Here is a 27,544-nt window from a genome sequence, read left to right as displayed (position 1 = left end):
TTCTCTTTCCATATATTACGATTGATGAGATTGATATAGTAGTAGTAGAGACAGTGGTTTCAGGTAAAGATATACATTGAAGACTGAGACGTATTGTACTGGTGGAAACAATGTGATATCCAAAAAATTATGACCATGTTGTGCCATTGGGCACAGAAGAAAATATTCAGAAATAATTTCTATTGTGACCTTGATAGATTAAAAAATAGGCTAAAATGCAAATGTTTATGTTACCTTATTGGCAGAAGCTAGCACTTTTTTTATAAGAACAGTATATTTTCCCCTTCAAAAGGCTAGGCTGTGACTTAGAATGAAGAACTGCATTAATTGTGTCCTGCCTGTCATACTGGGAAAAAAAATGTGTTTATGAAATTAATCGAGTTTCAGTAAGGGTTTCTGTGGATTGTCAGATCACACGGTGAATAACTGGAAAGAGCAATCCGTGCGCCCTTGCCCTTACAGTGCTTCCATTGAATTTGCTGTTTCATCAAACCGAGTGATTAACAGCAAAACTTAACTGGCCTGATACAAATGTGAGCTATGGAACCTGTTAAAATAAGCCGTGCTATTTCAGAGCTGATAAAATGTGCTGCTGTTCAAATTTACAGGCTCCTTGTAATGGAGATTGTCATTAATCTAATGAAATCCAACTCACCAGGGAGCACTACTAAAACTAAAGGTTATCCATTTGATATGTTCTATCACTTATTTTGTGGTGATGGTCTGCTTCTTTTAAGACAATTTCTGTATGAAGTAATATCAATTAATAGTTAAATGACTGGTTTATGTGAGAGTAAAATACTGGTTGGGTCAAGTGCCAGAAGTACAACTTTACAGTGCAGAAGAAAAAAAAGAATATGTTTTAAATCCAAATAGGTCTTTGCAGAATCGGAGTAACACATTTAAGAGTAGCAAGGTCTTTAAGAGTCAGGTCTTAAATAGGATATTTTATTTTTTTAATAACAGTCTCTTATCAGTCTCTTGTTGCAGAAATGTGGAACAAGTAAATAAATGAAAGTCTGTAAACCAGCGTGTTTACAGTATTCTTAATAAATTCTTCTATTTAGTCATGATAGCATCATCATAGCAGTTCCAAATGATGACTTTTATTAGCTAGGCTGGTTGGTTGGATGTCAGTATAGCAAATGTTGATACTATCAGACAGTTGCAGAGCCCATTGATGTTGATAGAGAGATTCTCACTGGTTTCAGTAGATTGTGGATTAGGTCATATAAAATGAAAATACTATGCAAATCTTATCATATGCTTATGTTTGATAACTGTTTCTTATGGCTTTCATATGTTCACAGAAGTCTGCATAACAGTCTAAAAAGTCCTCAGCATATGGAAGAAGTAATAATCTTACTCCTTTAAATGATCTTTTATTGCAGCTTCATGATATGTATGCAATCATGTTTTTAAACCGTTACTTCCTTGGCAGATACTTTTGATTTCATGTTGACAACAAATATATTTACAAAACTGCTGTCTTAAAAACCATGTACTTAGAATGTGTCTAGGTTATATCACTGAAATGTTAATTCTAATATATATATATAATTTCATTAGATTGTTCAATACTTTTTCACGGGACAGTAGCCAAGATTACCAAATGTATTATATATGAAACTTAACAAGAGCAAGTGCAGGATTCTCCACCTGGGATGGGGTAATCCTGGTTATACATACAAACTGAGGGACGAGAGGCTGGAGAGCAGCCCCACAGAAAGAGATCTGGGGGTTTGGGTTGGTGGCATGTTGAATATGAGTCAACAGTGTGCCCTGGCAGCCAAAAGGGCCAACCGTGTCCTGGGGTGCATCAAGCACGGCATTGCGAGCTGGTCGAGTAGAGTGGGACAGACGCCTCCCACCGCACTGGTGCAGCCCCACCTCGAGTACTGTGTACAGTTTTGGGCGCCTCAATATAAGAAGGACATCAAACTATTAGAGTGTGTCCAGAGGAGGGAGACCGAGATGGTGAAAGGCCTCGAGGGCAAGACTTAACGAGGAGCAGTTGAGGTCACTTGGCTTGTTCAGCTTGGAGAAGAGAAGGCTGAGGGGTGCCCTCATCGCAGTCTACACCTTCCTCAAGGGGGGCAGCGGAGGGGGATGTGCTGACCTCCTCTCTCTGGTGACCAGGAACAAGACACAAGGAAATGGAGCGAAGCTGCGTCAAGGGAAGTTTGGATTGGACATTTGGAAACGGTTCTTCACTGGGAGGGTGGTTGGTCACTGGAACAGGCTCCCCAGGGAAGCGGTCATGGCACCAAGCCCATCAGAGTTCAAGGAGTGTCTGGACAACGCTCTTAGTCATATGGTTTAGTTTTAGGTAGTCCTGCGAGGAGCAGGGAGGTGGACTCGATGATCCTTATGGGTCCCTTCCAGCTTGAAATATTCTATGATTCTATGATTATGCCAGTGTTCCGTATTTTTTAGCACTCTGTCTTACTGGATCACCTAGCAGTACAAATGGGATGCTGATGACATCTTAGACACAGTCATATTTCCATTAAATTATTAGAAAATACTGACTGCTTGAGGTAGATTGGCTATTCCTGATTCAGCATGAAATTAGAGCAGCATATACAAACCATAGTTTTTCTGGTACAAAAACTTTGAGACTAAATCTACTTCTTTTTTTTTATTTGCTTTTTTTTTTTAATTGAATTAAATAATTAGTTATTTCTAAACAGATTTTAACTTGAAGACTGGACTTGCTTTCTGTTCAACATTTTCTATTCTGTCACTGAGGCTAGTGTACCACACTTTTAAAGTTTGTGGAAATGTGGCTGGTTCTGTGTCAGTAGTCTGCCAAAATGTTTACATGCATATGATAATTCCAGTGAACCAGTTATTTGAGACTACTGTGTACATACACACACACACACACTCTCTCTCTCTCTACCTTGCTTGAAGTAAATTAATGCTAGCTGTTTTTAAATGTTGACAGTCTGCAATTTGTGTACTCTAGGGGGTGCTACTGTTCTAAATGATGAACAAACTTTTCCCTTGTTGTAGTAAACTGGCACTATAATTATTTTTGAGCATATAATCTTCTTATTGATAGGATCACTAATTAGTTCTCAGTTCACTGTTCAGACATGCCCGGAAATCAGTGTTCAAATGGAACTAATTCCAGTGCACATTATGGTATTTGTACAGAACTCAGACTACAAGTGCTGCACTAAATTGACAAGTGCAAATTGCAGTGTTTAAGGGTATGCAGTGCTGTGAAAATAGGAGACTTACACATGTGAGCAGTGGTTTGCAGGACTGGACCCCACATATTTGGTGGACGCGTGCTTTTGACTTTAATGCTGATAAGCTCTGCGTTGCGGTGTTAAAGAATGCAAACTGAAGAAGTATAAACCTGTTGCATGTTAGCAAATGATTTTCCTGTTGCTTTTGCTGCCAGTTGAAAGTAGCACCAGTTTTAATATTTTGTTCGTTTATATGAAATAAAATCGCAGTGTTTTCATGGCATAGTAAGATACTGCGGGAATGTATGTAGATGCTGTGTAGTTTGAGGGAAATATTTCAGGTCTTTTGTATATATTTGAACCATTTTTAGTGATTACTACTTCATTCATTGTCCTTGCCAAAGTTCAGTAAGTAGTATGAGTTCATATTAGGCTGCATCTATGGCAACTGTATATTCTATAGTTGTTTAATTTTAAGTGTGCAAGACTTTAATCCAGAAAATGAATTGTGAAGCAAGAAATGCATAAATACTTCACATATTTTGGAAAAATTCTGACTATAAGAGGTCATGCTAATAACTCCAGTAGGCAGCATTCCTATTAGGAGCTGTCTGTTTTCTCTACATTTAGGCTTTGGAAAGCAACTGTTTTACACAGTGAGTTTCAGATGAATAATGGTATCGCTTTCTTTCCTTCTCTTCCCTACATACAATGGAAGAAATCATCAACAATGGGCAGCCAAATGTTACTTGAATTGGGGGGGCGTATTTGTTTTAACTTTACTCGTGCTGACAGCTAACCTCACACTCTTCTCAAATGCCTTGCCTGGAGATCCTGACCTTGAAAGCATTATTTTCTATGAAGGTGCTCCGAGAGTTGATATACAGGTATTCCATGCTCAGTACTAAGAGTAGTAAGGCATAACACAAATTACAGACTACAGGTTGGTGAAATTCTGTAAATCAATAACACCAAAAAATTTTGTTCCCTGTCTCCCCTCAGTAAAAAAAAAAAATCAATTTAAGCATGTAATAAATGTCTTTATGATAGGATTGCACATGTCTCATATTGCAAATAGGAAACAATTCAAGCAGGGCATGACTCTATTTCCTAAGTACAGTAAATAAAATGAACACTAGGTTCTGTTTCACAGCAGACTCATGCTAAGAATTTCTTAGAGATTGTTCTGAAATGACCGAGTCATGACTTTCTGCTGTAAGTTATTTTTTAGTGATATCAAGATAAATTCTTGCGGTTTGTGGCTCAACATTTGGAGAATATTATTGAATATTATACATTTTTAAAAAAGTTGTTAAAGGTACTTTGAAATTAAGTCTCTTTAAATGTTTAAATGTCATGTTTGTTTACAAGCCCCAGATTGTTTAACTTCGGTACTTAATATTGTTGTTTGTTTTCAAAGCTGAAGTCATTTGTTGAAATGTGAATTATGCTAGAGTTCAGTTGTTTAAAGGTTGCCTCATCTAAATGATGTTTAAGTAGAAAGGCTGAATTTAAAGGAATAGCATCTCACTAATTAATAATTAACTAATGTTTTGAGCACAATCCAATATGTGCAATGGACTTAGCGCTCATGGGGATCAGAATTGGAGTTTTAAATATTTTTCGAAGTGGTAAATCTTAGTTTTTCAACTAAGACATTTAAGCTGTCTGTTGTTATGAATTGGTTGCTTTTCTCCTGAGGCAGATGTGGTGTTATCTTTGAACATGATACCTTCCTCTCTGGTCTGGCTTTTGTGGACTTCTCCCAGAGTAATACAGATGTCCTTGCTTTTCCTGCACCTATTAGATTAACGTGGTCCAGCTGGTGCTTCAATATAAACAGCATTATAAAACTTAAGCCATGTCGAGACATCTTCAAAGTTGTCAAGAGGTAATTTTCATATTCCCCATATGGAATTTCAGAACAAATTTGGAAAGAAAAATAAGTGATGAATGGTACTCCTTGAAGTTAGACTTGTAATACAGTATATTTAACTGCTACTTTAGCTATTGGCAAAAATATTTGATAACATTTTGCTGAGTATGCACCTCCTGTAATAAAACGATGGATTTCAAACTTCATATTTCATGTGTATTTGTTACAAGAAAACAGTATAAACCAGTAATGCAAATGCTTTCTTCATTGTTATCTTCTTACCAATTGTGTATTTGTACAGAATTAATTGTTGGGCAATATTTTCGTATGCCATTTCAGTATAAACACTTTCTTTGCTTTCTACCATCTGTTATCCATGACACCTAAGATATCCTTAAGACATATGTTGCCAAAGGCAGTGTTTTCCGTTGATTATTATGAAGTTTGGTTCTCCCACTATTGAAACCAATGGTGAAACTCTTCTGGACCTCAGTGGGAAAAGGATTTTCCAAAAGCAATAATGAATTGTTTTAATACGTAGTAGACATTACTTTCACTGATGAGGTAGATTAGTTTAATATAATAAGATTTTGTCAGATGTCCAAAATGGACAAAGTTACTTTTTTTTTTTTAACACTTGAGAAGATGTTCTGTGGTGTTCTGTTTTTGGATTGTGCAACGGATTTTTGCTTGCATGTAATAAAAGTGGGAAAGGTCCTCTAAGCTTTGGCTTGAGCAAAGAAGGTGCAGAGAGAGACTGACACTGTATCCCTTTTCCAGCTTCAAAGTGTTAGAGTAGGTCCCTTTTATCAACAAATTTCTTTAATTTTTTTTTTTAATTCCCCTTTACTCCAAAGCAGATACATGCTGCCTGAGGCATACAACGGACAGATTCCTAGAAGAATGTCTGCTTGTTAGGCCTGGGAGACTGGATCATTGAATTCAGTTCTGTTTTATCACAGCAATCCTGATGCATAGTAATTACTCATAAACTCTCCTTCAGATTAATTACACTGTCTCAAGTTATAGTCTAGAAAAAGCAAAACTGATTAGTAAATCAGGCACTCACAAATTCGGGGAGAACAGTCTCCAGTACCTCTGATATGTTCTTTAAAAACGATATAAAGTTTCTAAGCATAGTGTTTCCAATAAATCAGTTTTTCTAAATAAGCTGAGCAGATAAAGATTAACATGAGTGGTTGTTAGGGTGTTGTTCACATTGAACTGAATTTTCACTGTCATTGTTGACTTTAATGAGAGCAGGATTGCATCTTTTTAGTGGTACTCATTTTATATTAATAACTAATCGGGAAATATATATTTCATAGTATACACTTTAATGTTGAAAATCACATTATGTACGCTTTTTATCACAAAATACTGCGTGATGGGATGTTAAGGATACAAGGATGTCGAAGGAGAATTGTGTATGTGTAGTAGGTAGATTCAGTTAGTATATATGTGTATTTTTCAAGATGCTGAAGGTCATACAGGAAGCTTTTATGTAGCTACTGATTACAGATATATATATCCTTGATTTTCTCTCTCCCTTTTTTGCTGCAGGGCCAAGGCTTTTCGTGGAAAAAAGGTCCATGGAGAATATGACATAAAGGTTGAACAGGTAACTAAATGACATAATCTGAACGTTATTTTTATATGTGTGTATTTATACAAATACATATATATGTACCAATACATACCTCCCTGGAGGTATTTAAAAGATAGGTAGACGTGACGCTTAGGGGACATGGCTTAGTGGTGGACTTGGCAGTGTTAGGTTAACAGTTGGACTCGATGATCTTAAGGGTCTTTCCAACCTAAATGATTCTATATGCATCTATGTATAGATAGATAAATAGTCCTTTGTACTTCAAAAAAACCTCACAAGTAGAACACTCAAAGATTTAATTATGTTTCATTCTAACGTGGCTTTTCTTAGAGAATTCTGACCATAATTTGTACAACATTGAAAACATACCGTATTCAAAAGTTGTTGCTTAGAGACTGTGAATTTCCAAGACACAACATGAATTACATGTTGCATTTCTGTATCACTAATTCCTTCACTTAAGAATATACATACACTCTGGTTGCAGTGCTAGCATGTGGGTTTTTTAAAAAAAGCACTGAATAAATATGGAGAGATAATTCAGGGTGCGTTACAATTCTGGCTATTTTATTTGAGCTTATATATCTGAAACTAGGGAAGTAAATAAGTCTTTTCACTGCTTTTCAATCTTGAATTCTGTGAACAAATGCTACTGTAAGCAGCTTCAGTACTTAAACTGAATTGTTTTGCCATTGGAATTTCAAAGAGTGAGGGAAAACTATCACTAGCTGTGTGGATTCAGTTTATCTAAATTCACTGTAATAGTACAGCATCTAGCTTTGCTCCATTCTTTACACCATTGAATATCTGCTGATGTTCTTGGCTCGGAAACATGGAAAGCTTTGCCAGGGATCTTCAGGAGTATTGAGGGAGAGACAGGAAAAAGAAGACAAGCTATTCTGTCCCAAAATACCATTTACACCTAGATTAGACCATGCAGTTGACATCATGCACGCTGTCTCTTTAATGTTAACAAAAGCTCTGTGTAAGTGTAGAATTTTCTTCATGTGGTCTCTTGTAGGACCAGAACTACCTTTAATCAGTAAGAGATTGAAAGTTTCTGAACCCTGCTAATCACTTTGTAACACATTAACACTGTGACAATCGTGTACAGAGTTATTAACAACTACTTTAGTGTAGTTGTACCAGAGAGCATTATTTTTATGCTACTTACAGCAACCTCTCTATAACATACAATATTTTCTGTCATGTTACTAAGCTTTTAACTACAAAATCTATATTGTGAAATCCTTGTGATTGTTTAACATGATTTATTAATTAGAGAGATCAGTTGTCAATCTCAGATTAAATAGTTTTTAAATGATTCTTTAACACTGTCAGCATGTATACAAATATTTCAATCTCTCACCATTTGCGCTGTTTTTACAATAATCTCAAAACTGCCCCTTGTGTTTAGGACATTGTAATGCTGATCCAAGAAAGTATATAAGCATATGGGATTTAATGAAGAGACATCCATGCTTGAAATCAAGCACATACTTAAGCCATTGAGTTGGAATGGTGGTTAGAGTAGTCAACACTTGCCTTAACTGAACGCTAAATTCTGAAAGCCTTACACAGATTTTTACTTAGGAAGACTTTCAGTGATACCATTTTTCAAGAGGAGGCTAATGAGAATTCTGACACACTCTATTCTGTATTAGTGTCTGGGATAGCAAAGACGCTTTTATTTATCCACTGGAAGACAGTTGGCTGCATTTCAATTATTCTGCTGTGTAATGTTATTGTAAAGTGCCTTGAGAGTCTAAGCTGATGAAAGACTGTGGATAAATGAAAAACATCCTGTTCTTTCCTTTCAAATAACTGTAGATTCAGAGTATGGAAGTGATTCCTTTTAAATTCCACGTTTCCAGTGTGAGAAGATACTTTGAAAAAGGTCTTTATTTGTGAATTTTGCGAGTCAATTGTTTATTAGCACCAGATCTTTTAAAATGAAGAGTAAATGCACATAAAGGAAATAGAAAGGGGTAGAGTATATGAAGAGACACTAAATGCTATAAGAAAATATTCTATTTATCATAGTTATTTTAACATTGCTTTTGTATTATTTTCTTCAAAGCTTTATGAAAATGTTTGTTGAGTCTGTGTTAATCTCTTTGATAACACCATACAAAGCAAAAATATAATCTCTACGCTTCTATGCAGACATGAATGAGAAAATACACTTGCCTCACAGTCCTTTTTCATAAAGTTTTTTACTTTTTGCTTTCTTTGTATTAGAATTTATTCAAATGTGATGTGTCATACGTGACAAATACTGTTGGATTAATATCCTCTTAGTGCTCATTATATTCCAAATGTATACTGTCAGCAGTTCAGATAGTAATAATTAAAAGAAGGGATTTAGGAAAAAAAAAAAGGTAAAATAAACCAGACTGACTAATGTGAGTCTTCTTTTCATAGGCAGAATTTTCAGAAATCAACTTGATAGCCCATGCTGACGGCAATTATGCAGTAGATATCCAAGTATTTCGAAATGGCACTAAAGTTGTCAGGTAAGAAAAACTAAATAGAATAACAGCAAAAAGCAATAAATGGCATAATGTATGCATGTGAAAGGTACTGAATGATTTTTTGTGTATGTGCGATAGGGATTTTGACTGATGCGACACACCTCAGTCATTGGCATGAAGAGTAGGAAATAAAGTATCTGATCAGTGCAGTAAGTCCTGTTTGTGACACGAAGGAAATCTCTCGACAGTTTGATCACATGAAAGATGGATTTGATTAAGATGGGAATGAAGTCTAGTGTAAAGAACAAATGACTGGGAGTTAGGATTATTGATTTGGGTCTTATCTTTGCTTCAGAAATAAAGAGAGTCTTGGTGATTTTGTACATGCCAGACCTTTCCAGATGAGCAGTATTTATATCCAGTGTTGAATATTTTCTGTTGAAGCACGCCAAGTCATAGCACTTCTCTCAGGATAGTTACTGGAATATCACTGTCTGTTTAAAAGACTTCAATTTAAAAGCCTGAGATTTCCTAATAGGCTGTTTTGTCCAAAAAGGAGTATTCCAATTGAAGGCAGGGTAATTTTACCATTCTTTTTCAGTGAGGACATCAACAGCCCTGTAAACGTAAGGGGAGAAAACAGGGGTACGTCTGGGCAAAGTAAAAGCTTAAGTAAGTATTAGCAAAATTATTTTAGGCAGTCCTAAATTTTATCTAATTTGTGGGAATTACTCCTATTTTGGCCAGTGCAGTTACGTATGAGTTAAGTGTAGCAATTGTTTGGCTGAACAACTGCATTCAGAAAGGTAGATCAAGCCACTAACAGTGACCAGGTAGTCTACTGCTTACGTTTATCTTTAGGCAAGAGTAAGAGTTCAGGGAGCTGGACAGCATACAGCATGTCCTGTATCTTAGTGTTTTTGCACAACATCCGTCCAAATAAAAGATTTGAAAATTTCTACTCATTCATGTAAAAAAAATCAGGGGAAAAAATATTGAAAATAAGTGTACTTTATGCTTTAACACTCACAACTGTTTAATCTTATGTGTTCTAAAAATACTGCAGCTTAATACAACAACCACTTATGCCAAATCCACAACATTATTTCCTTAGAAGAGTAAGAGATTTGATTTTTTTAGTTTTTTGGGGTTTTTTTCCCAACAATAGAAGTTTTGGAGCCAGGAAATCTTGTTCACTGCTTCTTAGCCTTAGTGGCTTTTCTGTAGAGAATTTTCCAAACAAAACAAGAACATTGAGGCCAAGTTAGCATCAAAACATGTCAATATTTAATGTGAGTTGGGAACCTCCAGAAAATAGCATCTACAAGGATGTATATTTGCAGTTTATGAGGAAACTTGGTAAAACTGCTACTTATGTTAAGAAACAGAGAAATCTTGTTGTGTCATCAGGTAACTCTAATAATGAGATGACAAAGGATTTTATAATATTACCAGTTTTATGGGTAATTTATTTAACCCAATAGAACTACCTGACAAATTTCACTCAACTCTGTTTAAGATATCTGCATACCTGTGCATGCTTTCTGGTGAGAAGGGTATGCAGACATGATGGGACAGCAAGTCTCTGTTTCTATGGTAACTTATCCGGAGATACAGAATATTTTTGAAAACTAGTCGGTTTGTGAAGTTTATTGCCTGAAGCTTGGAATGTGCTTCTTGTGTCGCTAAGAGCTACTGATAGATATTACTTTACATTTTCAGTTGATAAGAAACTTCATTTGAAATGCAGCATTAAATATGGGTCAGACAATAGGATGTGTGCCGTGTTCCTTTATTTCTGTCTGTCTCAACTATCAGAGATGGGAGAAAATGCTGGGCCCACTAGTATCAAAGTTCATATTGAATATGGACTATGAGCATATTATGAAAAAGGCCTGAATACTGAGATGAAAAGTCTTATGTGTTACTAATGTGAGGTCCAAAGTGACCTTGTATCATAGATTTATGAGCAAAATATTAGTTAGCAAAATCATAGAAATTTCAATGACAAAATTTTGCTGCCTTAGTTTAGGAGGAAAAAACTGTATGACAGGCACCTGCTTGTTTCATTTTTGTGAATGAAAATCAAGCCATGAAAAATGATATCTCATGTTACATAATGCTGAGATTTTGGATCTTACAAATGCTTGAGCCAGGATTAAAATTTTTCCCATGACCTTCTTTTGTATACACAGTCATTCAGTCCAGCAGTAATTGCAGAACTAGAACAATTATGTAAATGTATCATGTCCCTTTGAGGAGTTTTTGCAAAGCAAAATATATAATTTTTTTTTTAAAGTGCATTCCCCCAATTCCCCAATTGTTTCATTAAATTGTTATTTTAAAGGACCATTTCTGTTCTTTTTTTTAAAAACACAGTGCTGTGTTTGAGATGATGTGTAATCCCCTCAGCACTATTTTAAGCGATAGAGGGGGTCTCTTTCTTTCACTGAGTGGTCTGCAATTTTGATTAAGGCATCATTAGTCCTCCAAGTATTATACTCACGCTGTGCCAGTAAATTGAATTTCCTTGTTTCAAACACTTGGCGCACCACCATGAAACCTAGATCACAAATTCTCAGAACTATGCTACAAATATTTTTTTGAAACTTGCTAATGGCATGCATTTCTTTACAAGTTTTGGTCATCGGTCTACAGTGCCATTTTAATGACTCTTGACAGCAAATCTTTATAATGTTGCTTTTGCCAAATCATGCATTACATTTGAAAGCCAACTTTAAGAATCCAGCTAATATGCTTTGACTACTGCATTCAGGCTGGAATCTCAAAACTGCTTAAGCAATTTTAACATGAATTTTAATCATTTTGGTTTTGTTTTGTTTTACTAGAGTAGGATTTCTGAATCATTTTATAACCTTCGGAATTTTTCACTCCAGTATACAGCTTATATTTATGCAAGGCATGTAAATAATTACACTAGTTTACTACACGAATTTAATTTACCCCACAGTTGTACCTCTTTCAGGAGGTTGGTAGCTTCAAGCTAGTCAGTGTTTTTTCCACCTATAAAATTTGAATAAGGAGGAAAATCTTTCAATAGTCAAGTTTAGGAGCGAATTGCCCCTGTACTGGTGGCTCTGTCCTGTTGCATTATGTCTTCTGTTTTCCATAACCTTCTTCAGTAACTAAATGTCAGGGTTTGAGTAAGGTGAAGATGGTGTCAGACTGTTCTCAAAGGTGCGTGGTGATAGGAGAAGAAGCCACAGAGGTTGCAACAGGGGAAATCCTGATTAGATACAAGACAGAAAGAGGGGAAAAAAGTGCAGCTGTAAGTATAGAAATTAATTTTGACAAGTGTCTTGATCAAAAGTTGAATTGTGATTATCTCCAAGTATGGTATGATTCCTTTTGCGAGTAGTGAGGTTGCCTCATCTCTTACTGTCTTTAAAAGAGTTTGACAGCAGTTGTGAAAAAAAAATCGTTCCCAAGAAGCTTAAGTTTCTGGCAGAGACATTTGCCTGCTTCATTTTTGATTGTCATTGCTCAGGAACTGGTGTACATAAACTAAGAACATACTCAGAATTTATATATATGATTTATCTTTCAGTGGGAAAACAACCTGAAAAGCCATGATAATTTGTCTCTCTTCTTAATGGAGTCACATTATCGACTGGATGCTGATGTTTTCTGAACGGCGGTTAAGAATGATACAGTATAGATTTTCATAATGCCCTATTAATTCTTTCTGTCTTGTAGCATTTACCTTTGTTTTGGGTGTTCTGTTAGAACTTCTCTATCCATCAGCTAGACATTTTTCCCTCTTAAGATTTTGCTGTTGAAGGGAAACCAATTTGATCATTGACTATTGGCAACGTATCTTTTCCTTGCTAGGTCATTCAGGCCTGATTTTGTCCTTGTTCGGCAACATTCGTTCAGTATGGCAGAAAATGAAGATTTCCGTAACTTGATCATTGGAATGCAGTACGCAGGCATCCCAAGCGTCAACTCCCTGGAATCAATCTATAACTTCTGTGACAAACCGTGGGTGGTAAGTGATGTACCGAAAAGTTCTTCTGGTGCAAAAACAGTTAGTGACTTTTTTGTTTGTTTGCTTGTTTAGTTCCTTTTCATGCATATTGAGTATCAAACTGCAAGGTTACTTAGCCGAGCAGTGAAGCAATAGTGAAAGGAATAAAAAGTAAACTAAGATATTTAAATAATTTTTTCAAAGAGCCAGTGTAGGCAGTGTGGAGACAGAGAGAAAAAAATATTTGTCGTACAAATAATGAAATAAGTGAGGAAACTAACGGAAAGCCTATCCACTGCTAACGTACTTCCTCAAGTGAGGAAAGTGTGTTTATTCACAATTTGTCTGGGAAAAGCAAGCTGAGAATATTTTTCATATTTGTGGTTTTGAACATAATTTAAACAGACTTTTAGCCAGTGTTTTCCTCATGCCTGTGAAATTTTTGGGGCTATGCTTTAGCAAGGAAATCTGAAGCTATTCGTTTCCTCATTTGAAAGCTCTTTTCATGATCTTGTGCATATGGGGTAGGAGTTAGTCTTTTCAGTTACACCTAGAGTAACGAGGTACACGGGAGAATCACTGATATTTGCCAGTTTTAGTGTAGAAGCCAATTCAGTTTTTCATTACATGCTTTGTCATGATCAAGGTAGAATTTGGTGATCTTTTTGGTTCATAGAGGACTAAACATTAGTACCAACAAGTTAAAATGTGGTGCTGTAAAAGATGACTATCAATGGTGCAATCACTGTTCCTTTAATAGATGTATCCAGTTGCCCAAGAGCTAATGAAACTTTAAGGAATACCACTTGTTATAAATAGCCAAAGCTTCCTAACTTCTTCCTCTGATGTCTGGATAAGAAAAGAACAGTTGTCAGTATTTTTCACACCGAAGGGAAATTTTACCATAATACTTTTTTATTGCCTTGAAGATGTTTATTTTTTCACACTAACTATGAGAATCCCTCCAAAAAATTGTCAGCAGATTTTAACATAGACCTCTTTCAGCTAATTTTATCATACTTTTATGTTGCAGTAAACTACAGCGGGGAATAAATAATTGATAGAGTTGATTGATAGACTGAGAGATAACTTCTCAGAATACATATTGTACATTGCTGAATCCGTTATTTTAATACATCACATTTTCTACGCTGTGTGGCATTTCTTAATGCTGTGATTCATTGTATGCAATAAAGCTGGGCAATGAAGCAATAACAGTAACATTTATATGCAATAATGATGCAATAAGAAGTAAATGAATAATTGCTCCTTGTAATATTCTTCTGGTGGCATTAGTGTCATGGCTGTTCTTCCACCAAACCAATAAAGATATCTCTTTCTTACAAGTGGTCTTGTTGCACATAAAATTTCTCTGCTGATTTTTCACTCTCATAATAATAACAACTGGGAGTAACTAGGAGTTGTAGGAATATTTACTGTAATAACTGGCAAAAGCAAATACAAGGTTACCTGTGTGTCATGTTCCATAGCTTTTTTTTTTGTCCTATACAGTACACCTCACAAACAAATAATAAAGTATTATGCTTATAAGGTTTTATAACCTTAAAAGGAATTTAGAGTTACAATAATTAAAAAATAGTCTTGAATTATGGTAGAGCTTTTTTAAGGTGTGACATAACAGTTCATGATGAAATGGCTCTCTTCTGAGTTGCCATATCTGTATCTTTGCTTTTTTTCGAAAATTTCCTTTTTGGCTGAAATTTCTGTAGTTTGTCTCAGCCTAGATATGAATGAAATGAAAATATTTTTAAGCTGACTTATTTTATTTGAACATAGAGAAGAATGATTTTTTTTTTTAATTTCCTTTGAGATTTTTCTACCTTGGCATTTATATATCTGACAGCCAAAATATGTTTTGTTTGAAATACTCAAATTTTGCACAGCCTCCACAAGAGTCCATTTCACATCTCTTAGGTATTTCCTCTCAGAAATAACTATTCTAGAGACATTTTAAAGTGTCAGACAGGTCACATTTCAAAGTAGCATCTTTCATGTTTTAATTATCTTCTGTAGTTCCCTGGAGTGGTTTTCATTAAGGTGCATAATAGACAGAGCAGGGCCTGAGCGTATGCCCCCCACTGCAAGTCCATGGACAGTGAGGCTGAGTGGGCAGCGTTCGTGTGTTGTGAACATGATCATGCTTTGCTCCACCAATGGCCTCAATTCTGTGTTTTAACTACCTGTGACCGTAAGCGAAGCCTGCGAATGTGTGATCGGTTCCCATTCTGAATACGTGATGGCACTGTACTTTAGTTGGACCCTACTTACGAGTGTGGACTTTTAATTTGAGCACAAAAATAGTTTCTGTACAAACATGAGGGGGCTTGTTTGGGCATTTAACTTGGAATATCCTGACTTCTGTTCTTTGTGGTAATGGGACATGTAGAGACAACCATGTTCATCCCAGAGCATCATGGAATCTTCATCAGATTTAGGAACGGTAAACAGTGTAAGAAGTCATGCAAACCTGTTTCATCCCAAGCCCAGAATAAATACTCTGAGGATAAAAATGCACTGATCCTTTCATTCAGCCAATTTCATGAACGTTCAAATAATGCAACAGAATCCAGGGACTGTTGATTTTGCTAATATTGTCTTCTAGCTTGTTCAATTACACCTGACTCATACACGCTACCCTGCCTATGTGAAATCCCTGCTGCAAAGTGTAGGCTATTTTTGGGTGCTTTAGGGCGCACTCCTCAATCTGTTGCTACATGCTAGCATTAAGCATAAAAACCATTGACGCCCATACTGTGCTCTTAGATGTACTTTAGGCCAGTGCATCAAGCAGTGTTCCCCACTGTTAAGATGACACATATTTAAGGTGAACTGATACAAACTTAGTTAAACTGTAACTAGAGAAAACTAGCAAAATTATTCTGCAAGTTCCTTGATCAGAAATCAGTTCAACATTTACAGCACTGATTAAAGGTATTGAACCACATGCCAGTCTCATATCTTATATACCAAACTTCATGATTTGGTGAAACAGAAATTGTACACCTGCAGTTAAGACCATTTTCTTATTTAGATTTCTGTCATCTTCATCATGGCTTAAATACTAGAATTCACTCTAATTCCGATTACATTTTATATTATTTGTAGTCTTAACATTCGTATAAAAAGTCAGTTCCACTTCATACATGTGTATCTTTTCATAAAGTACATCTTACCGTCAGAAAGAATTTCAGAAGGCATATTCAGCAGTCATGAGTGTCCATGTCAATTTTGCAGTAGTACAAGTAAGCAAGCGTGTGCTTAGACTTACCATCGATTAGCCCCCTTTCTTCACAGCATGTACAGGATGCTTTTCTGGACAATTCCTTTGTTAACACAGATGACCTGATACTTTTATGAAAGCTATTTCTATAAAAAATGCAAGTTCAAAAGCCTTACGAAAGATTAGAAATCAGAACTCTAGATAAAGCCATAAGTAACAATCTTTATTACTTGGTGAGAAATAGATTGACTTTCCTGCAGGTAAAATTTGAGTGGCAGAAGTGAATTGCAATTTCTGTAACAGCAGAAAAAAAAAAAATAGGTTGTCCAATGGAATGGGCCTTTAAGGGATGAAAAATTATTGAATTAGTCATGGGCAATTGATCTTACTTACATCAGTGTAAAATCAGGAGGAGTATAGAATAGCTAGGAGGGTAAGTCAGGAAAGTTAGACTAGTTATAAAACAGCTATCAAATAAAATGAGAGTTAGAATCCAACGTACAAGATCTTTGGTTTTTCAATTACTGTTCTTCAGAGTATCAGGTCTTTGCTTTTTTTTAGAACGTACAGCTCCAGATGCACAGCGTCTGTTTTCAGTCCTGAGGATAGATTCACACCCTGCGTTAGAAACTGAAGCACCTGCCTTCAATTTTTCAGCACAACTCTTTTCGTACTGTGTCTACAGACACACATGGGTTTCTATGTCTTTGCCAATAGACTGTCAGCAAATTTGTATTTGATCTGAGGTGTATTACTGAAAGATGGGGGTGTAGTGGGAAGATTGCCAGGAACATACTAAAAACATTTCTGAAAACAAGTCTTAAAGCTTGTGTTTTCTGGTGGCAGGACATACATAGTTCCTTGAATCCATGTCAAAAGTTCAAAGCACCATATAACCCTTTGAAAAGTTAGGATGCTAGCAACCATGGCAAAGAAAATATTGAAAATATTGAAATGAATGTGTGTGGTGAGATGTTTGCAAACTGAACTATGTTAATGATTTGGAATTATTACAGTACTGTTATTTCACTTCTGTGATAATACTTACCACCTACCTCATGAAAAATTCATGATCCTGGCTTGTGAGATGGATTTCACTTCAATGCTAGTAAGAATGTCAGAAAGCTACTTGCTTAGGGGGGAAAGCATGAGTTTTATAAATAAAGACTAAGTTCCTTGTTAGTGAGTGTATGCAGAGCTGTGGAGGAACCATTTTAAGGTTCATACCCTCTCTTACCACGTTGGAATGTTTCATTGCATTGTCATGTTGCAAAGTAATAGTCTTGTGCATGACTTGTCCCATTCAAATGAGATAAAAATTTTACCTAGTTTAATTTACAGTTACATCGAGTTAAGGTGAGGGAAAATGTATACTTTCCTCATTGGATTCGTGATCCATCTTATACTCATGTCTAATGGTGTGCAGAACCTTGTTGTAAAGCCTATATGAAAGTTTTATACTAGTAAAAAGAAAAAAAAGAGCATATTTAATTGCCCAAAGTTACGATTTGGTATTATTTAAAGTAACAATCTAGATATTTTATTATCTCTGTTTTCCTTTAGAAAATGTCATTCAAGAAATAAGTGAGATATTCCTTAACTGAGGCTTATGAGATTGTATGTAATCGTTCCAATAGTACACGATGTAGGTAAGCAAAGTAAGTAATTGCAGAGGCTAGAAACTGGAAAATGTGATGATAATGGCTGTGCTGCAGTAATAGGTAAAATCTCATGCTTATGATTCAGGCTGGGGAAATGATATTTTAAAAAACCCCACGATTTTCCAGTGTGTTGGGTTGAATTTTTTAAAAATTTCTTCTGTCCTGCATGCATCCTTTTGCATACTTCTTATTAAGATTTATGTGAAATTTGCATGCTTAAGTGTTTACATCAATTGAACCCCGCTCTTGATTTTAGCTTCAGTTGCAAATATTGGTGATAGGGGTGCAGACTTGGAATACCACAGATTATTAGCTCTTCACCCATACTGTGTATAGCAGATTGCCAATAAGTGGAATTATGCAGTGAGGTAGAGTTAACTGGTGAGTATGTTAAACATGCATACTCTGACTTATCTGTTAGGGACTGAAAGGTTCAATGTCCATGGCTGCTATAGATAGAACACTTTATTTCAGTTAAACCTGGACTGTGACGTACTAATTACATGCATTATAGCAGCTGGATTGCTACTTCTAGGTTCAGATAATGATAAGCAGTTAAACACTGCAGAGAATACAGAATTGCTGCAATTGTATAGACCAAGCGTGTATGATTGAAGAGAAAGAAAATTCTCATAAGATTAGTCCAATTCCATGATAGCATTTCTGGTTACTTTAATGCAGAGGAAAAACATAGCAGCATCTGTAGCTGGCTGCAAATCTGTTCTCTTGTTAGCGTGCCTTGGGAGGCTATGTAAGAGTGGTTGGTATAGGAGGCTTCAAGGATCTGCTGATACATTAATTGCGCTTTTACTCTGGTGTCCTGGTTTCAGCTGGGATAGAGTTAATTTTCTTTCTAGTAGCTAGTATAGTGCTGTGTTTTGGATTTAGGATGAGAATAATGTGGATAACACACTGATTTTTTCAGTTGTTGCTGAGCAGTGCTTACACTAAGTCAAGGACTTTTCAGCTTCCCATACTGCCCTGCCGGCAAGGAAGCTGGGGGTGCACAAGAAGCTGGGAGGGGGCACAGCTGGGACAGCTGGCCCAAACTGGCCAAAGAGTTATTCCATACCATATGATGTCATGCCAAAAAAAAAACTGGGGGGCGGTTAGCTGGGGGCGTGCGGTCGCTGTTCAGGAACTGGCTGGGCATCGGTCAGCAGGTGGGGAGCAATTGCACCGTGCATCACTTGTTTTGTATATTCTTTTATCATTATTATTATTATTTTCCCTTCCTTTTCTGTCCTATTAAATTGTCTTTATCTCAACCCATGAGTTTTACCTTTTTTCCGATTTTCTCCCCCATCCCACTGGGGGGGAGTGAGCAGGCGGCTGGGTGGTGTTCAGCTGCCTGCCGGGTTAAACCACAACATCTGGTTGAAGGAGATGGCACAACCGACAACGTAATAATGGGTCTACAAAAAAAATTTGTGAGCACAACATCTTAACTAGCTGTTGCCATGCTGGTGGAAGAGTCTGTATTTAGCTTGAAATACTGACATGATGTAATCATGGAGGGGATGTAGAAAGCCCGCTGTAGCGTGTCAAGCTACTGCATAGCTGTAACAGCTTGTGAAGAGACGTCTGTCACTGCATGGATGGGAAAGCTGGGTGCTGAGCAGGCTTGGCCTCAAGTGAAGTAAACACTGTCGGCATAGTGACAAACTGCTACGTAGGTTCAGTAATGTGGGCAATAAAGGAAAAAAATAGGAACTGTGTTCTGGTCAAGAGCTGGCAGAGTGGAATTAAGACCCAGAAGATGGACATACCTGCATTATTTTAAAAACAGCTGAAAGATCCTTGCATTTTTTACATAGAGCTCCAGATGTGAACCCATCTTGTACTGAAATATCTTCAAAAGATCACTGGGACTTTGCTTCATTGTAGGAATTTATTGTTATTAAGGGTTTTAAATTTAAGAGAAGTGCCATAGAACACTTCGTTATGCCAAAATTTATTTCCTTGCTCATCTGCAATCATTCTGAGGGAGGGCTGGTTATGGCTTTTCCTTTTGTTAAACTTGGTAGTATTGTAAATCTTGCAGTTCTTGTTTGTTTCTTGTCCTACAGTTTGTGAGTGGACAGCCAAATACTGTTTTGCAAGTTTGTTGACATTTTTCTTTTTTGGTCCTTTTGCCAAGCTTACGTAATTCTATGCCTTCATGTGTTGTATTTTGCTTTGTGTTTCTTTTGCAGATGATTTCCTGCTTATCTGTCTTCATCTTTCTACTCTTATTGAACACTTCATTTCTCTTTTCTTACCTTGCTTTCTTTGGAAGGTCTGTACTAACTGCCCTTTCTTGCTTTCTGATGGTATTATAGTACTCTCCCCCACCTTGTTTTCTCCTCCTTCACGTGTTGCTGTTAGAAGTTGCACTCTTGTGTTTTTCCCCTTCAAGCTATACTTTAATAATCTTGAGCAACAGATTGGGGCGCTGGCAGGAATCCTGTAGGCACTCTGCAGGGAGGAGCATATAAAAGACATTAGTTCTGTTCATTCCAGCTTCCTGTTGACACAAATTATTGAAGCTGTGCTAACAGGCAGACACTACCACACAGATGAGTTTCAGTATTGTGTCAAAGTATCTTCTGGAGAGTGAATAACAAATAAAATGAATGTGCACAAGAAGAAAAGACTTTTGAAAATCTATTCGCTGTAAATCTATGAGACCTTTCAGTGCTATTCCATGTCTGTTTTAAAAAAAGAAATTATAAATTTCTTACTGAATATTTATTGCACTATAAGAAAATTCTGTGCTCATTACCAAAAATAAGATTTGTACAGTAATGCTGAACAATTGGCTAGAATTTGGCTGGTTATTGCACTTCTCTGTATGACAGAGGGGATCTTGTTGAAGGTCAAGGCTAAAGAATGCATACCGGCAATCTGGCTTCAACTCAGGTAGGGAAGACATTTAGAGGTGTTCAAATTTAATGTCTGTTAACATTATAAATCTTAGAAATGTTAAGACCTGTATTTTAGTCAGTGGCTATAGTTTTATATATTTCGTTAGATGAAACCTGGACCCAGCACTGAACTTTGTTTCAACCATTCTGGCAAGATTGATCTACTTGATAGATAACGATGGGGACACTGGGCAGCCAGAGCCCACCCAAACAGGTTGTTTAACGGCCTTTTCCTACCCCTCTAATTTAGGAAGCTACTGTAGCAAGAGCAGTTCCTTTCTTTCACCTCAGGACTGGAAGCCAGGTGCTGTCTGTCTCTTTCTCAAGCAGTGAAGAGTCGCTTTCTTAGGCACTGGACACAATGGCATGGGTGGTAAAATTTGAACAGCTTCATGTGATAATGTGTGGCAATCTCCGTAACAAATTCAATTTGCCTATTTGCAAGTATTTACATGAATGGTAGAGGTGTTTCTAAAAAAACAGTTTTGTGGCTTTTATTTGTAAGGAAGGTATTGGATTTACAGACATAGTGAAGGTAGATGTCTGTGTATCTATAGGGCAGCCAGAGAACAAACTGTCCACATGTGCTCTTCTTCCAGCAGTGATCCGAGCAGAACTTTCTTAAGCATAAAAAACTGTAGTTTAATTCTCTGTCAGCCAATGAAGATTTTGGCCTCTTTGCTCAGTCTGCCAGTTAAAGTAAAACACGTTGATGGATTTGTAGTGCGAGAGCTGAAAGTAAATTCACAAAACTGTCAGAAGGAAGGTGAAAACACTTTAAGCTTTTTGGTCAAAAGACAATTTACTAGCAAGTTTTAACATTAAATTGGAGCAAAGTTCATAAATAATTACTCATTTAAATGCATAACAAAGAAATCTAAATACATTAAACCCAGCAGTGTGTTTTCCTCTTTGTACTCTTTATAGAGCTATTTTAAGTTTAATCTATTCTTGCAACAGAAAGGGAGTGTTACAGTCTTGCTAAATGATTTTGCTTTCCTAAAATATGTAAGTTCTCTTGAAATTCCTTGAAAAAAGCAGAGACTCTTAAATAATGAATATACCTCAGTGGGGTGATGATTTGTTTTCTGTTCCATGCAGCAAGTAATTCTTACAGCTCTGTATTCATCAATCTTTGCTTGAACTATAAGGTACTTTATATATAAACTGAGTGTATATATATATTTTGCTTTGACCAGTATTTGCTGCCATGAGGCCAATTTAATGCAAAAGTAGACTCAGATTTTTTTACCGCATTCTTGAATTTTGTGCTAGGTTGTTGTCACTTTGCCCTGCTCTTCTCCGCGCTAAAGAGCAGCAGTGGGAGCTCTTGACATCCATTACAGACTTTCATTGCATTGAACATTTCTAGAGGCAGAAAATTGAAACAGACTTTTAACCATTTCTTAGCTTCTACTGAAAGAAACTATATTTAAATAGAGGCTGTAAGATTAATCTGAAAACCAGGACTGTAAAGCTGTCGTTCATATCCTTCGTATTACCTGCTGTTCCTGCTACAGTATTGAAATTCCAAAACCCTCTTTTGTGCTTGCTTAAGTCAAATATCCATAACTGAAGGCCAGATTATGAAAATTAAGTTTGATTTCTTGTGCAATCTTAATATTTAATGAAAAAGGAAACCTGTGTGTTATATTCCCCATTAAAGTACCTAAGAAGATAATCTTTTCTAGCCAAAATCTAGGTAGAGATTATATCTGCTTCTTTTATATATGACCATGGTGACTCAGTGATGAGGAGAATCTGGGGGCTGGACTCCCCTTCCTGAAAAAGGAATTTGTCACCCATCCAGGAAAATCCCTCCCATTGTGCTGGCTCCCCATCGCAATCCCCACTCCTTCCCATCCCTTCTCTCCCTCTACACAAGTATTGTTCTCCCACATTATCTTCAAAACTCCCACCTGTGCTGCTGTTGCCATCTGATTTCCTTGCTGTCATTCCTTTATGTTTAGCTTCTATTCTTAGCTCCAGTTCACATGTGAAATGGATGCAAAGTGTACTTGTCCTTGTTTCTTTTATGAGGTGTAGTAACTAACATACCTGTTCTGTGAAGTATCTTCTTTAGTTTATGGTGCAGTTTAAAATGCTATAAAGTATTGCACTGTTTGGATGCTAGCCACCTCAGAGAAGTCCTCTGACTTTCTGTGCTGGGCTTAAAAGAGAGCGCGTTGGCCAGTCTTGTCTGGGGAATGGCATTCTACCATTGAGCTTTGCCAGTAGATCATTTGAGAAAAAGTTTTTCAGATTTCCTTACCTTGCTGAAATAAGGGAAGCATCTCAGGACAGAAAGTTCTGTGTAGGTAAGAAGCCCAGTTTGACTGAGTTTGAATTCTGTGAACAAAGTTGTAGATGCACGTGATTGCATCTATGTACAATTTAAGAGAAAGGGGGAAAAAATGTATTTTAACCATATGTTTAGCTTTAAAATGGGATTTACTTCTTTCTTCAGTGGTTAAGTACATAAATAATGCTTTGTTTCTGAAGATAACTTCATACAGACACATCTGAACACCTGCACAAAATTTCATTAACTACAAGACTCCTTAACAATGAATATGGGAGGGCTGTATCTGCAAAAACCCAGTTTGCATTAAAAGATAGATTTCCTCCTCTATTGTGAAGTTTCATTGAATTCAGTGTTTTTATAAAAACTTACTATTTTAACTGGAAAGTCTCAGGATCTTAGTATCTCTAAAAAAACCCACAAAACAATAAAATCTCTTTTTATTGTAGTGAGCCCCAAACCCTTTTGAGAAGTGCTTAAGCACGTGCCCAAGTCCCATTAAAATAAACAGGTGCACAAATGTTTCTTTGAACAGGACACTGAACTCAGTGTTCCCATAATAGTGGAATAAACTGCACGTTCTCATTGCTGCCAAGTGCACCCAAGGAGTCCTCATAGCTTTTATTTGAGTGACTCAGTTCCATAAACTTCTTTTTTTCCCCTGTGTAACTTTTCATTCCGAAATAAAAAGTTCCAGAACGCTTCTTGATCTGGGCCTCATGGTACTAATTTTCACTAATTCTTTTCTAACAAACATGTCTTGATCTGTTTTCTACCTTTTATGCTCATAGCTATTTTTTTCTTCATTTTAATCCACATGTCTTCCTTAAATCTCACTTTCTTCACTGTTTACACATTTTGTCACCACCTCTTTCATTAGCCAAGGTGTTTCTCATTGCCAGATGCCTTGCTACCCAACTTTGCAAGCCAAGATGAAATGTTTTTATGTCTCTGACCATGATCCTCTTCTAGTTTTGTTGTTGTTGGTTTTTTTTAAATCCTGATTTTCTAGCTGTGGTAGAAAACTCCCCCCCCTCCCCCCTTTCATGGATGCACTCTGGTAATTTGTAAGCAAGAGCTCTGCATGCAGTTCTTCCAAGGGCATGAGGTTTTTATTTAAGGCTGTTTTTTGCATCCTGTAGAAATTCTTAATGGTTTGTATATCTCATCAGATGTAATTCTGATGTGAAAATATTCCAGCAGTTAATTACAGCAGTGATTAGCAATTGGAGAGATGTGCCTCTCAGAGGCAGTACAGGCTGCAGTACTCATGCTGCAGGAGAGGTGCAGAAGCCAAATAAATGCCTTTGGAAAGCCTGGGTAACATGGAGCAGAGACACGCAAATGGTTCTGGGAAGGGTCAGCACAATCCACCCAGGCTTAGTAGCTCCATCTCAGCAGATGCAGACAAGCACCCTAGAGGGTAGGGAGGGAGCTGGAGATGAAGGTGAGGAAATATCAGCTGCAGTCAAAGGTGGAAGGAAGAGATGCTGTTAGTCCCAGAGTGATGGGTCAAGCATCAGGACTTGAATAAAAAATGCAGTGGGGTTTTGCAGCTCAGCTTGGTGAGGCAGAGATCGTCACCATGTTCCTGTGTGAGGCTGGGCTGCAAAAGGGTTAGGAAACAATTCATCTGTGTTATAAAACTACCACTTGAATTATGATGCAGGGTCCATATAAGTTATCTTTCCATTCATAGTCCAACTGTGTTGTCTTTGGCTTTGCATCGTAATAATGGAAAACTACTGGAGGAACATCAAGTTCTTTTGTCAGTTCCCATCTTTTCTGTATTCTGTTTTCTGTTAATGTGCCCAAACCGATTTGTAGGCGATGTTTCATTGTTCAGTTGCCATGTCAAACTTTGAATTGACTTTGAAAGTTTGAATGCTTTCATGAAGTTGTCTGTCAGCTCCTGCTGACAGAAAGAGGTACGTAAGCTACAGTCAGCGGTCTGTTCCCCTTGATTCTCATATTAGGTATCAAATAGCAAATCAAATGTGTATGTACTCAGCCTTCTGGAAAAGTATTTCATGTTTACTAAAGCATAATAGAAGCAATGTAAGCCAATGGCAACAAAGAACAAATACTACGAAGAGCATAAAAAGAGTAACACAGATACTTCCCAGATAATAGTAATTTAAAGAAAAAAAAATCAGAACCCACAAAGAGAAATACTGAAACTGTGTTTAAAATACGGGCATAGTGAAGAATCCTGGTTAAAGTAAATTGACTCCCACCGAGTACATGTGTCAAATGTACCCTCCCAGCCCCTTCCACACATTTGCTTAATTTCTTCTCCCTCTGAAGGGTCTACAATGTTTGTCTCTCAATCTGTTGGCCACCAAGGACCCCTGCTATGTTTGTGCTAGGGGTACTTAGTCTGTGCTTTTGAACATCTCTTATTCTTCCAAGGCAATTATGTTTTTCTGGAATGACCAGCACATTTCCGAACCTCAGCCTAAAAGTGGGCATTTCAGCCTAAAAAGGGACTTCAGGACATTTTTCACGGTGCTACCTGAAGGGGATAAAAAAGTCAATGTGTCGTATTCTTTATTAGTTTCCTATAATAGAAATGTAACAGCTTATAATGTAGAACAGCTCATCTTTCAGCTTCATAACCTACAGACCCTACAAGAGACCTCTGCAGGTCGTTATAGGGAGAAGGGAGATTCCCTTTGTATATTGAAAGGGAAAATCTAATTGCTGAGGCCCCCATCCGCGCTCATGTGTAACGATATACATATTCAGGCATAATTTACTCTAGCGTGCATTTCACAGAGGAATACTAGGAACCTCTACAGCATTTCCCCGGAAAGCTGTCTTTCATCAATTCTTAGTCTTACAAAGGAATGACTTAAGTATACAGTAGGATGAAACTTTTACTCTGTCTAAACGTTTGATCAGCGTAACAACCCGATCTTTGAACTGTTTTGCATCATCTGCTTTTAAGTAATATATGTTCAAAGAAAGCTGGCAGCAATACTGAATATTGAGATCATATTAGAAACTTAGAAATTTTATTTTAGTAATTTCACCCACAAACACTGATACACATTTAATAACTTTGGTAAAAGGCACATTTATACATGGAAATCCAGAAGTAAACTGGTATTGCGTTACATTTCTTCACTCTGTAGGTGTGCCCACACCTTAAAGCAGTCAAAGTTAAATCTCAGCTAAAAGCACTGTTTTTTTATGATGGAGAGATTCAAAAAGTGTTCACCCGTCAAAGTTTTCCTGTTTCTCTAGTTCTAGAGAATGCCAACTCCTCTGGTTTGGTGAAACAGACTATCCAGAGAATTTTGTGATCATTTTAGTTGTTACCACGAAGTATTAGATGGCCAGTTGGAGTTCTTCCACTGTCAGTAGAAGCAAGCCTTAACTTGTAAAGAGCACAGATAATGAATACTCACAATACAGGAAAATCTCTGACAGAGAAGGTTTTATAATACACAGCTCAGTGGTACTTCCCTGATAGGGAACAACTGTACAGGCAAATGTGAAGTAGTTTGTTGCATGAAAATCTTACTCAGTGTACCAGGAAATTCGCCACTGGAGTGGACAATGATATATATCCTTCAGTCTGGTGAGAGAGATTAGAAGCTTGCTGGAATTAAAGGTAACACACAGCACCATCTGGAGTAATTAATTTTAAATATCATATCTAATTATCTTTGAGGAAAAAGTTTGTGCGGTTTGTTCAGGAAAAAATCTGAGCATTTCAAGGATGACATGCGTGTAATTAAGCACATTTTAACTCATCTACAGTGATAAGCAAAGTCATTACTCAAATATTTATGAAGTTGGCAAAGTGTTTTTTGGTAACTGTGTGCTGCTTAATTACAGTGCAGTCTATGCAGTCAAATTTATAGTGTTCCATTCTTAGTGTAATGAAACCCCATAAAGCTTTTATATGAAATCAAAGGGATTAAGTGTTTTTTGACTAAGTATTTCTTCTTATCTATATCATACTTTGTTGGAGAGGAGAAAAAGTGCAGCTGGCGCTCTCCTGTTCTTTTATGGAAGAACAATCTATAGGCCAAGATGTGAAAGCATTTAATCCCTAGTAGAAAAGAGAAGAGCTGACGTTAAAAAGAATGTTGCAAAATCCCACTATTTTCCTTTTAAAAAAATAATCTGAAAACCGTAAATATATGTACGTGAGAATATCTCTCTTTGAGCTGAAAATAAGATACAAAATTTGTAAATGAGAAGGAAATTCAGCTAGCTAAAATAAGAGCTAAAAGAACTTTTTTCCACTGTCTTGTTTTTTCTTAAGATGTTGAA

General features: G+C 36.8%; 1 protein-coding gene across 1 annotated transcript in view; it reads left to right on the top strand.

Moving 5' to 3' along the window:
• Positions 1 to 4,791: 4,791 nt before the first annotated feature.
• Positions 4,792 to 27,544, top strand: part of SYN2 (synapsin II) — a 122,296-nt gene continuing 99,543 nt past the window's right edge. Inside the window, 6 exon segments of the mRNA XM_009322014.1 lie at positions 4,792 to 4,831; positions 4,902 to 5,091; positions 6,640 to 6,697; positions 9,110 to 9,201; positions 10,795 to 10,797; positions 13,012 to 13,168. Coding sequence (XP_009320289.1) covers positions 4,792 to 4,831; positions 4,902 to 5,091; positions 6,640 to 6,697; positions 9,110 to 9,201; positions 10,795 to 10,797; positions 13,012 to 13,168 — 540 coding nt within the window.

This window comes from Pygoscelis adeliae, unplaced genomic scaffold (assembly GCF_000699105.1).
Source record: "Pygoscelis adeliae isolate BGI_AS28 unplaced genomic scaffold, ASM69910v1 Scaffold304, whole genome shotgun sequence".
NCBI lineage: Eukaryota > Metazoa > Chordata > Aves > Sphenisciformes > Spheniscidae > Pygoscelis > Pygoscelis adeliae.
Note: the sequence above shows the minus strand (reverse complement) of the source record. Positions and strands in the feature narration are given on the sequence as shown.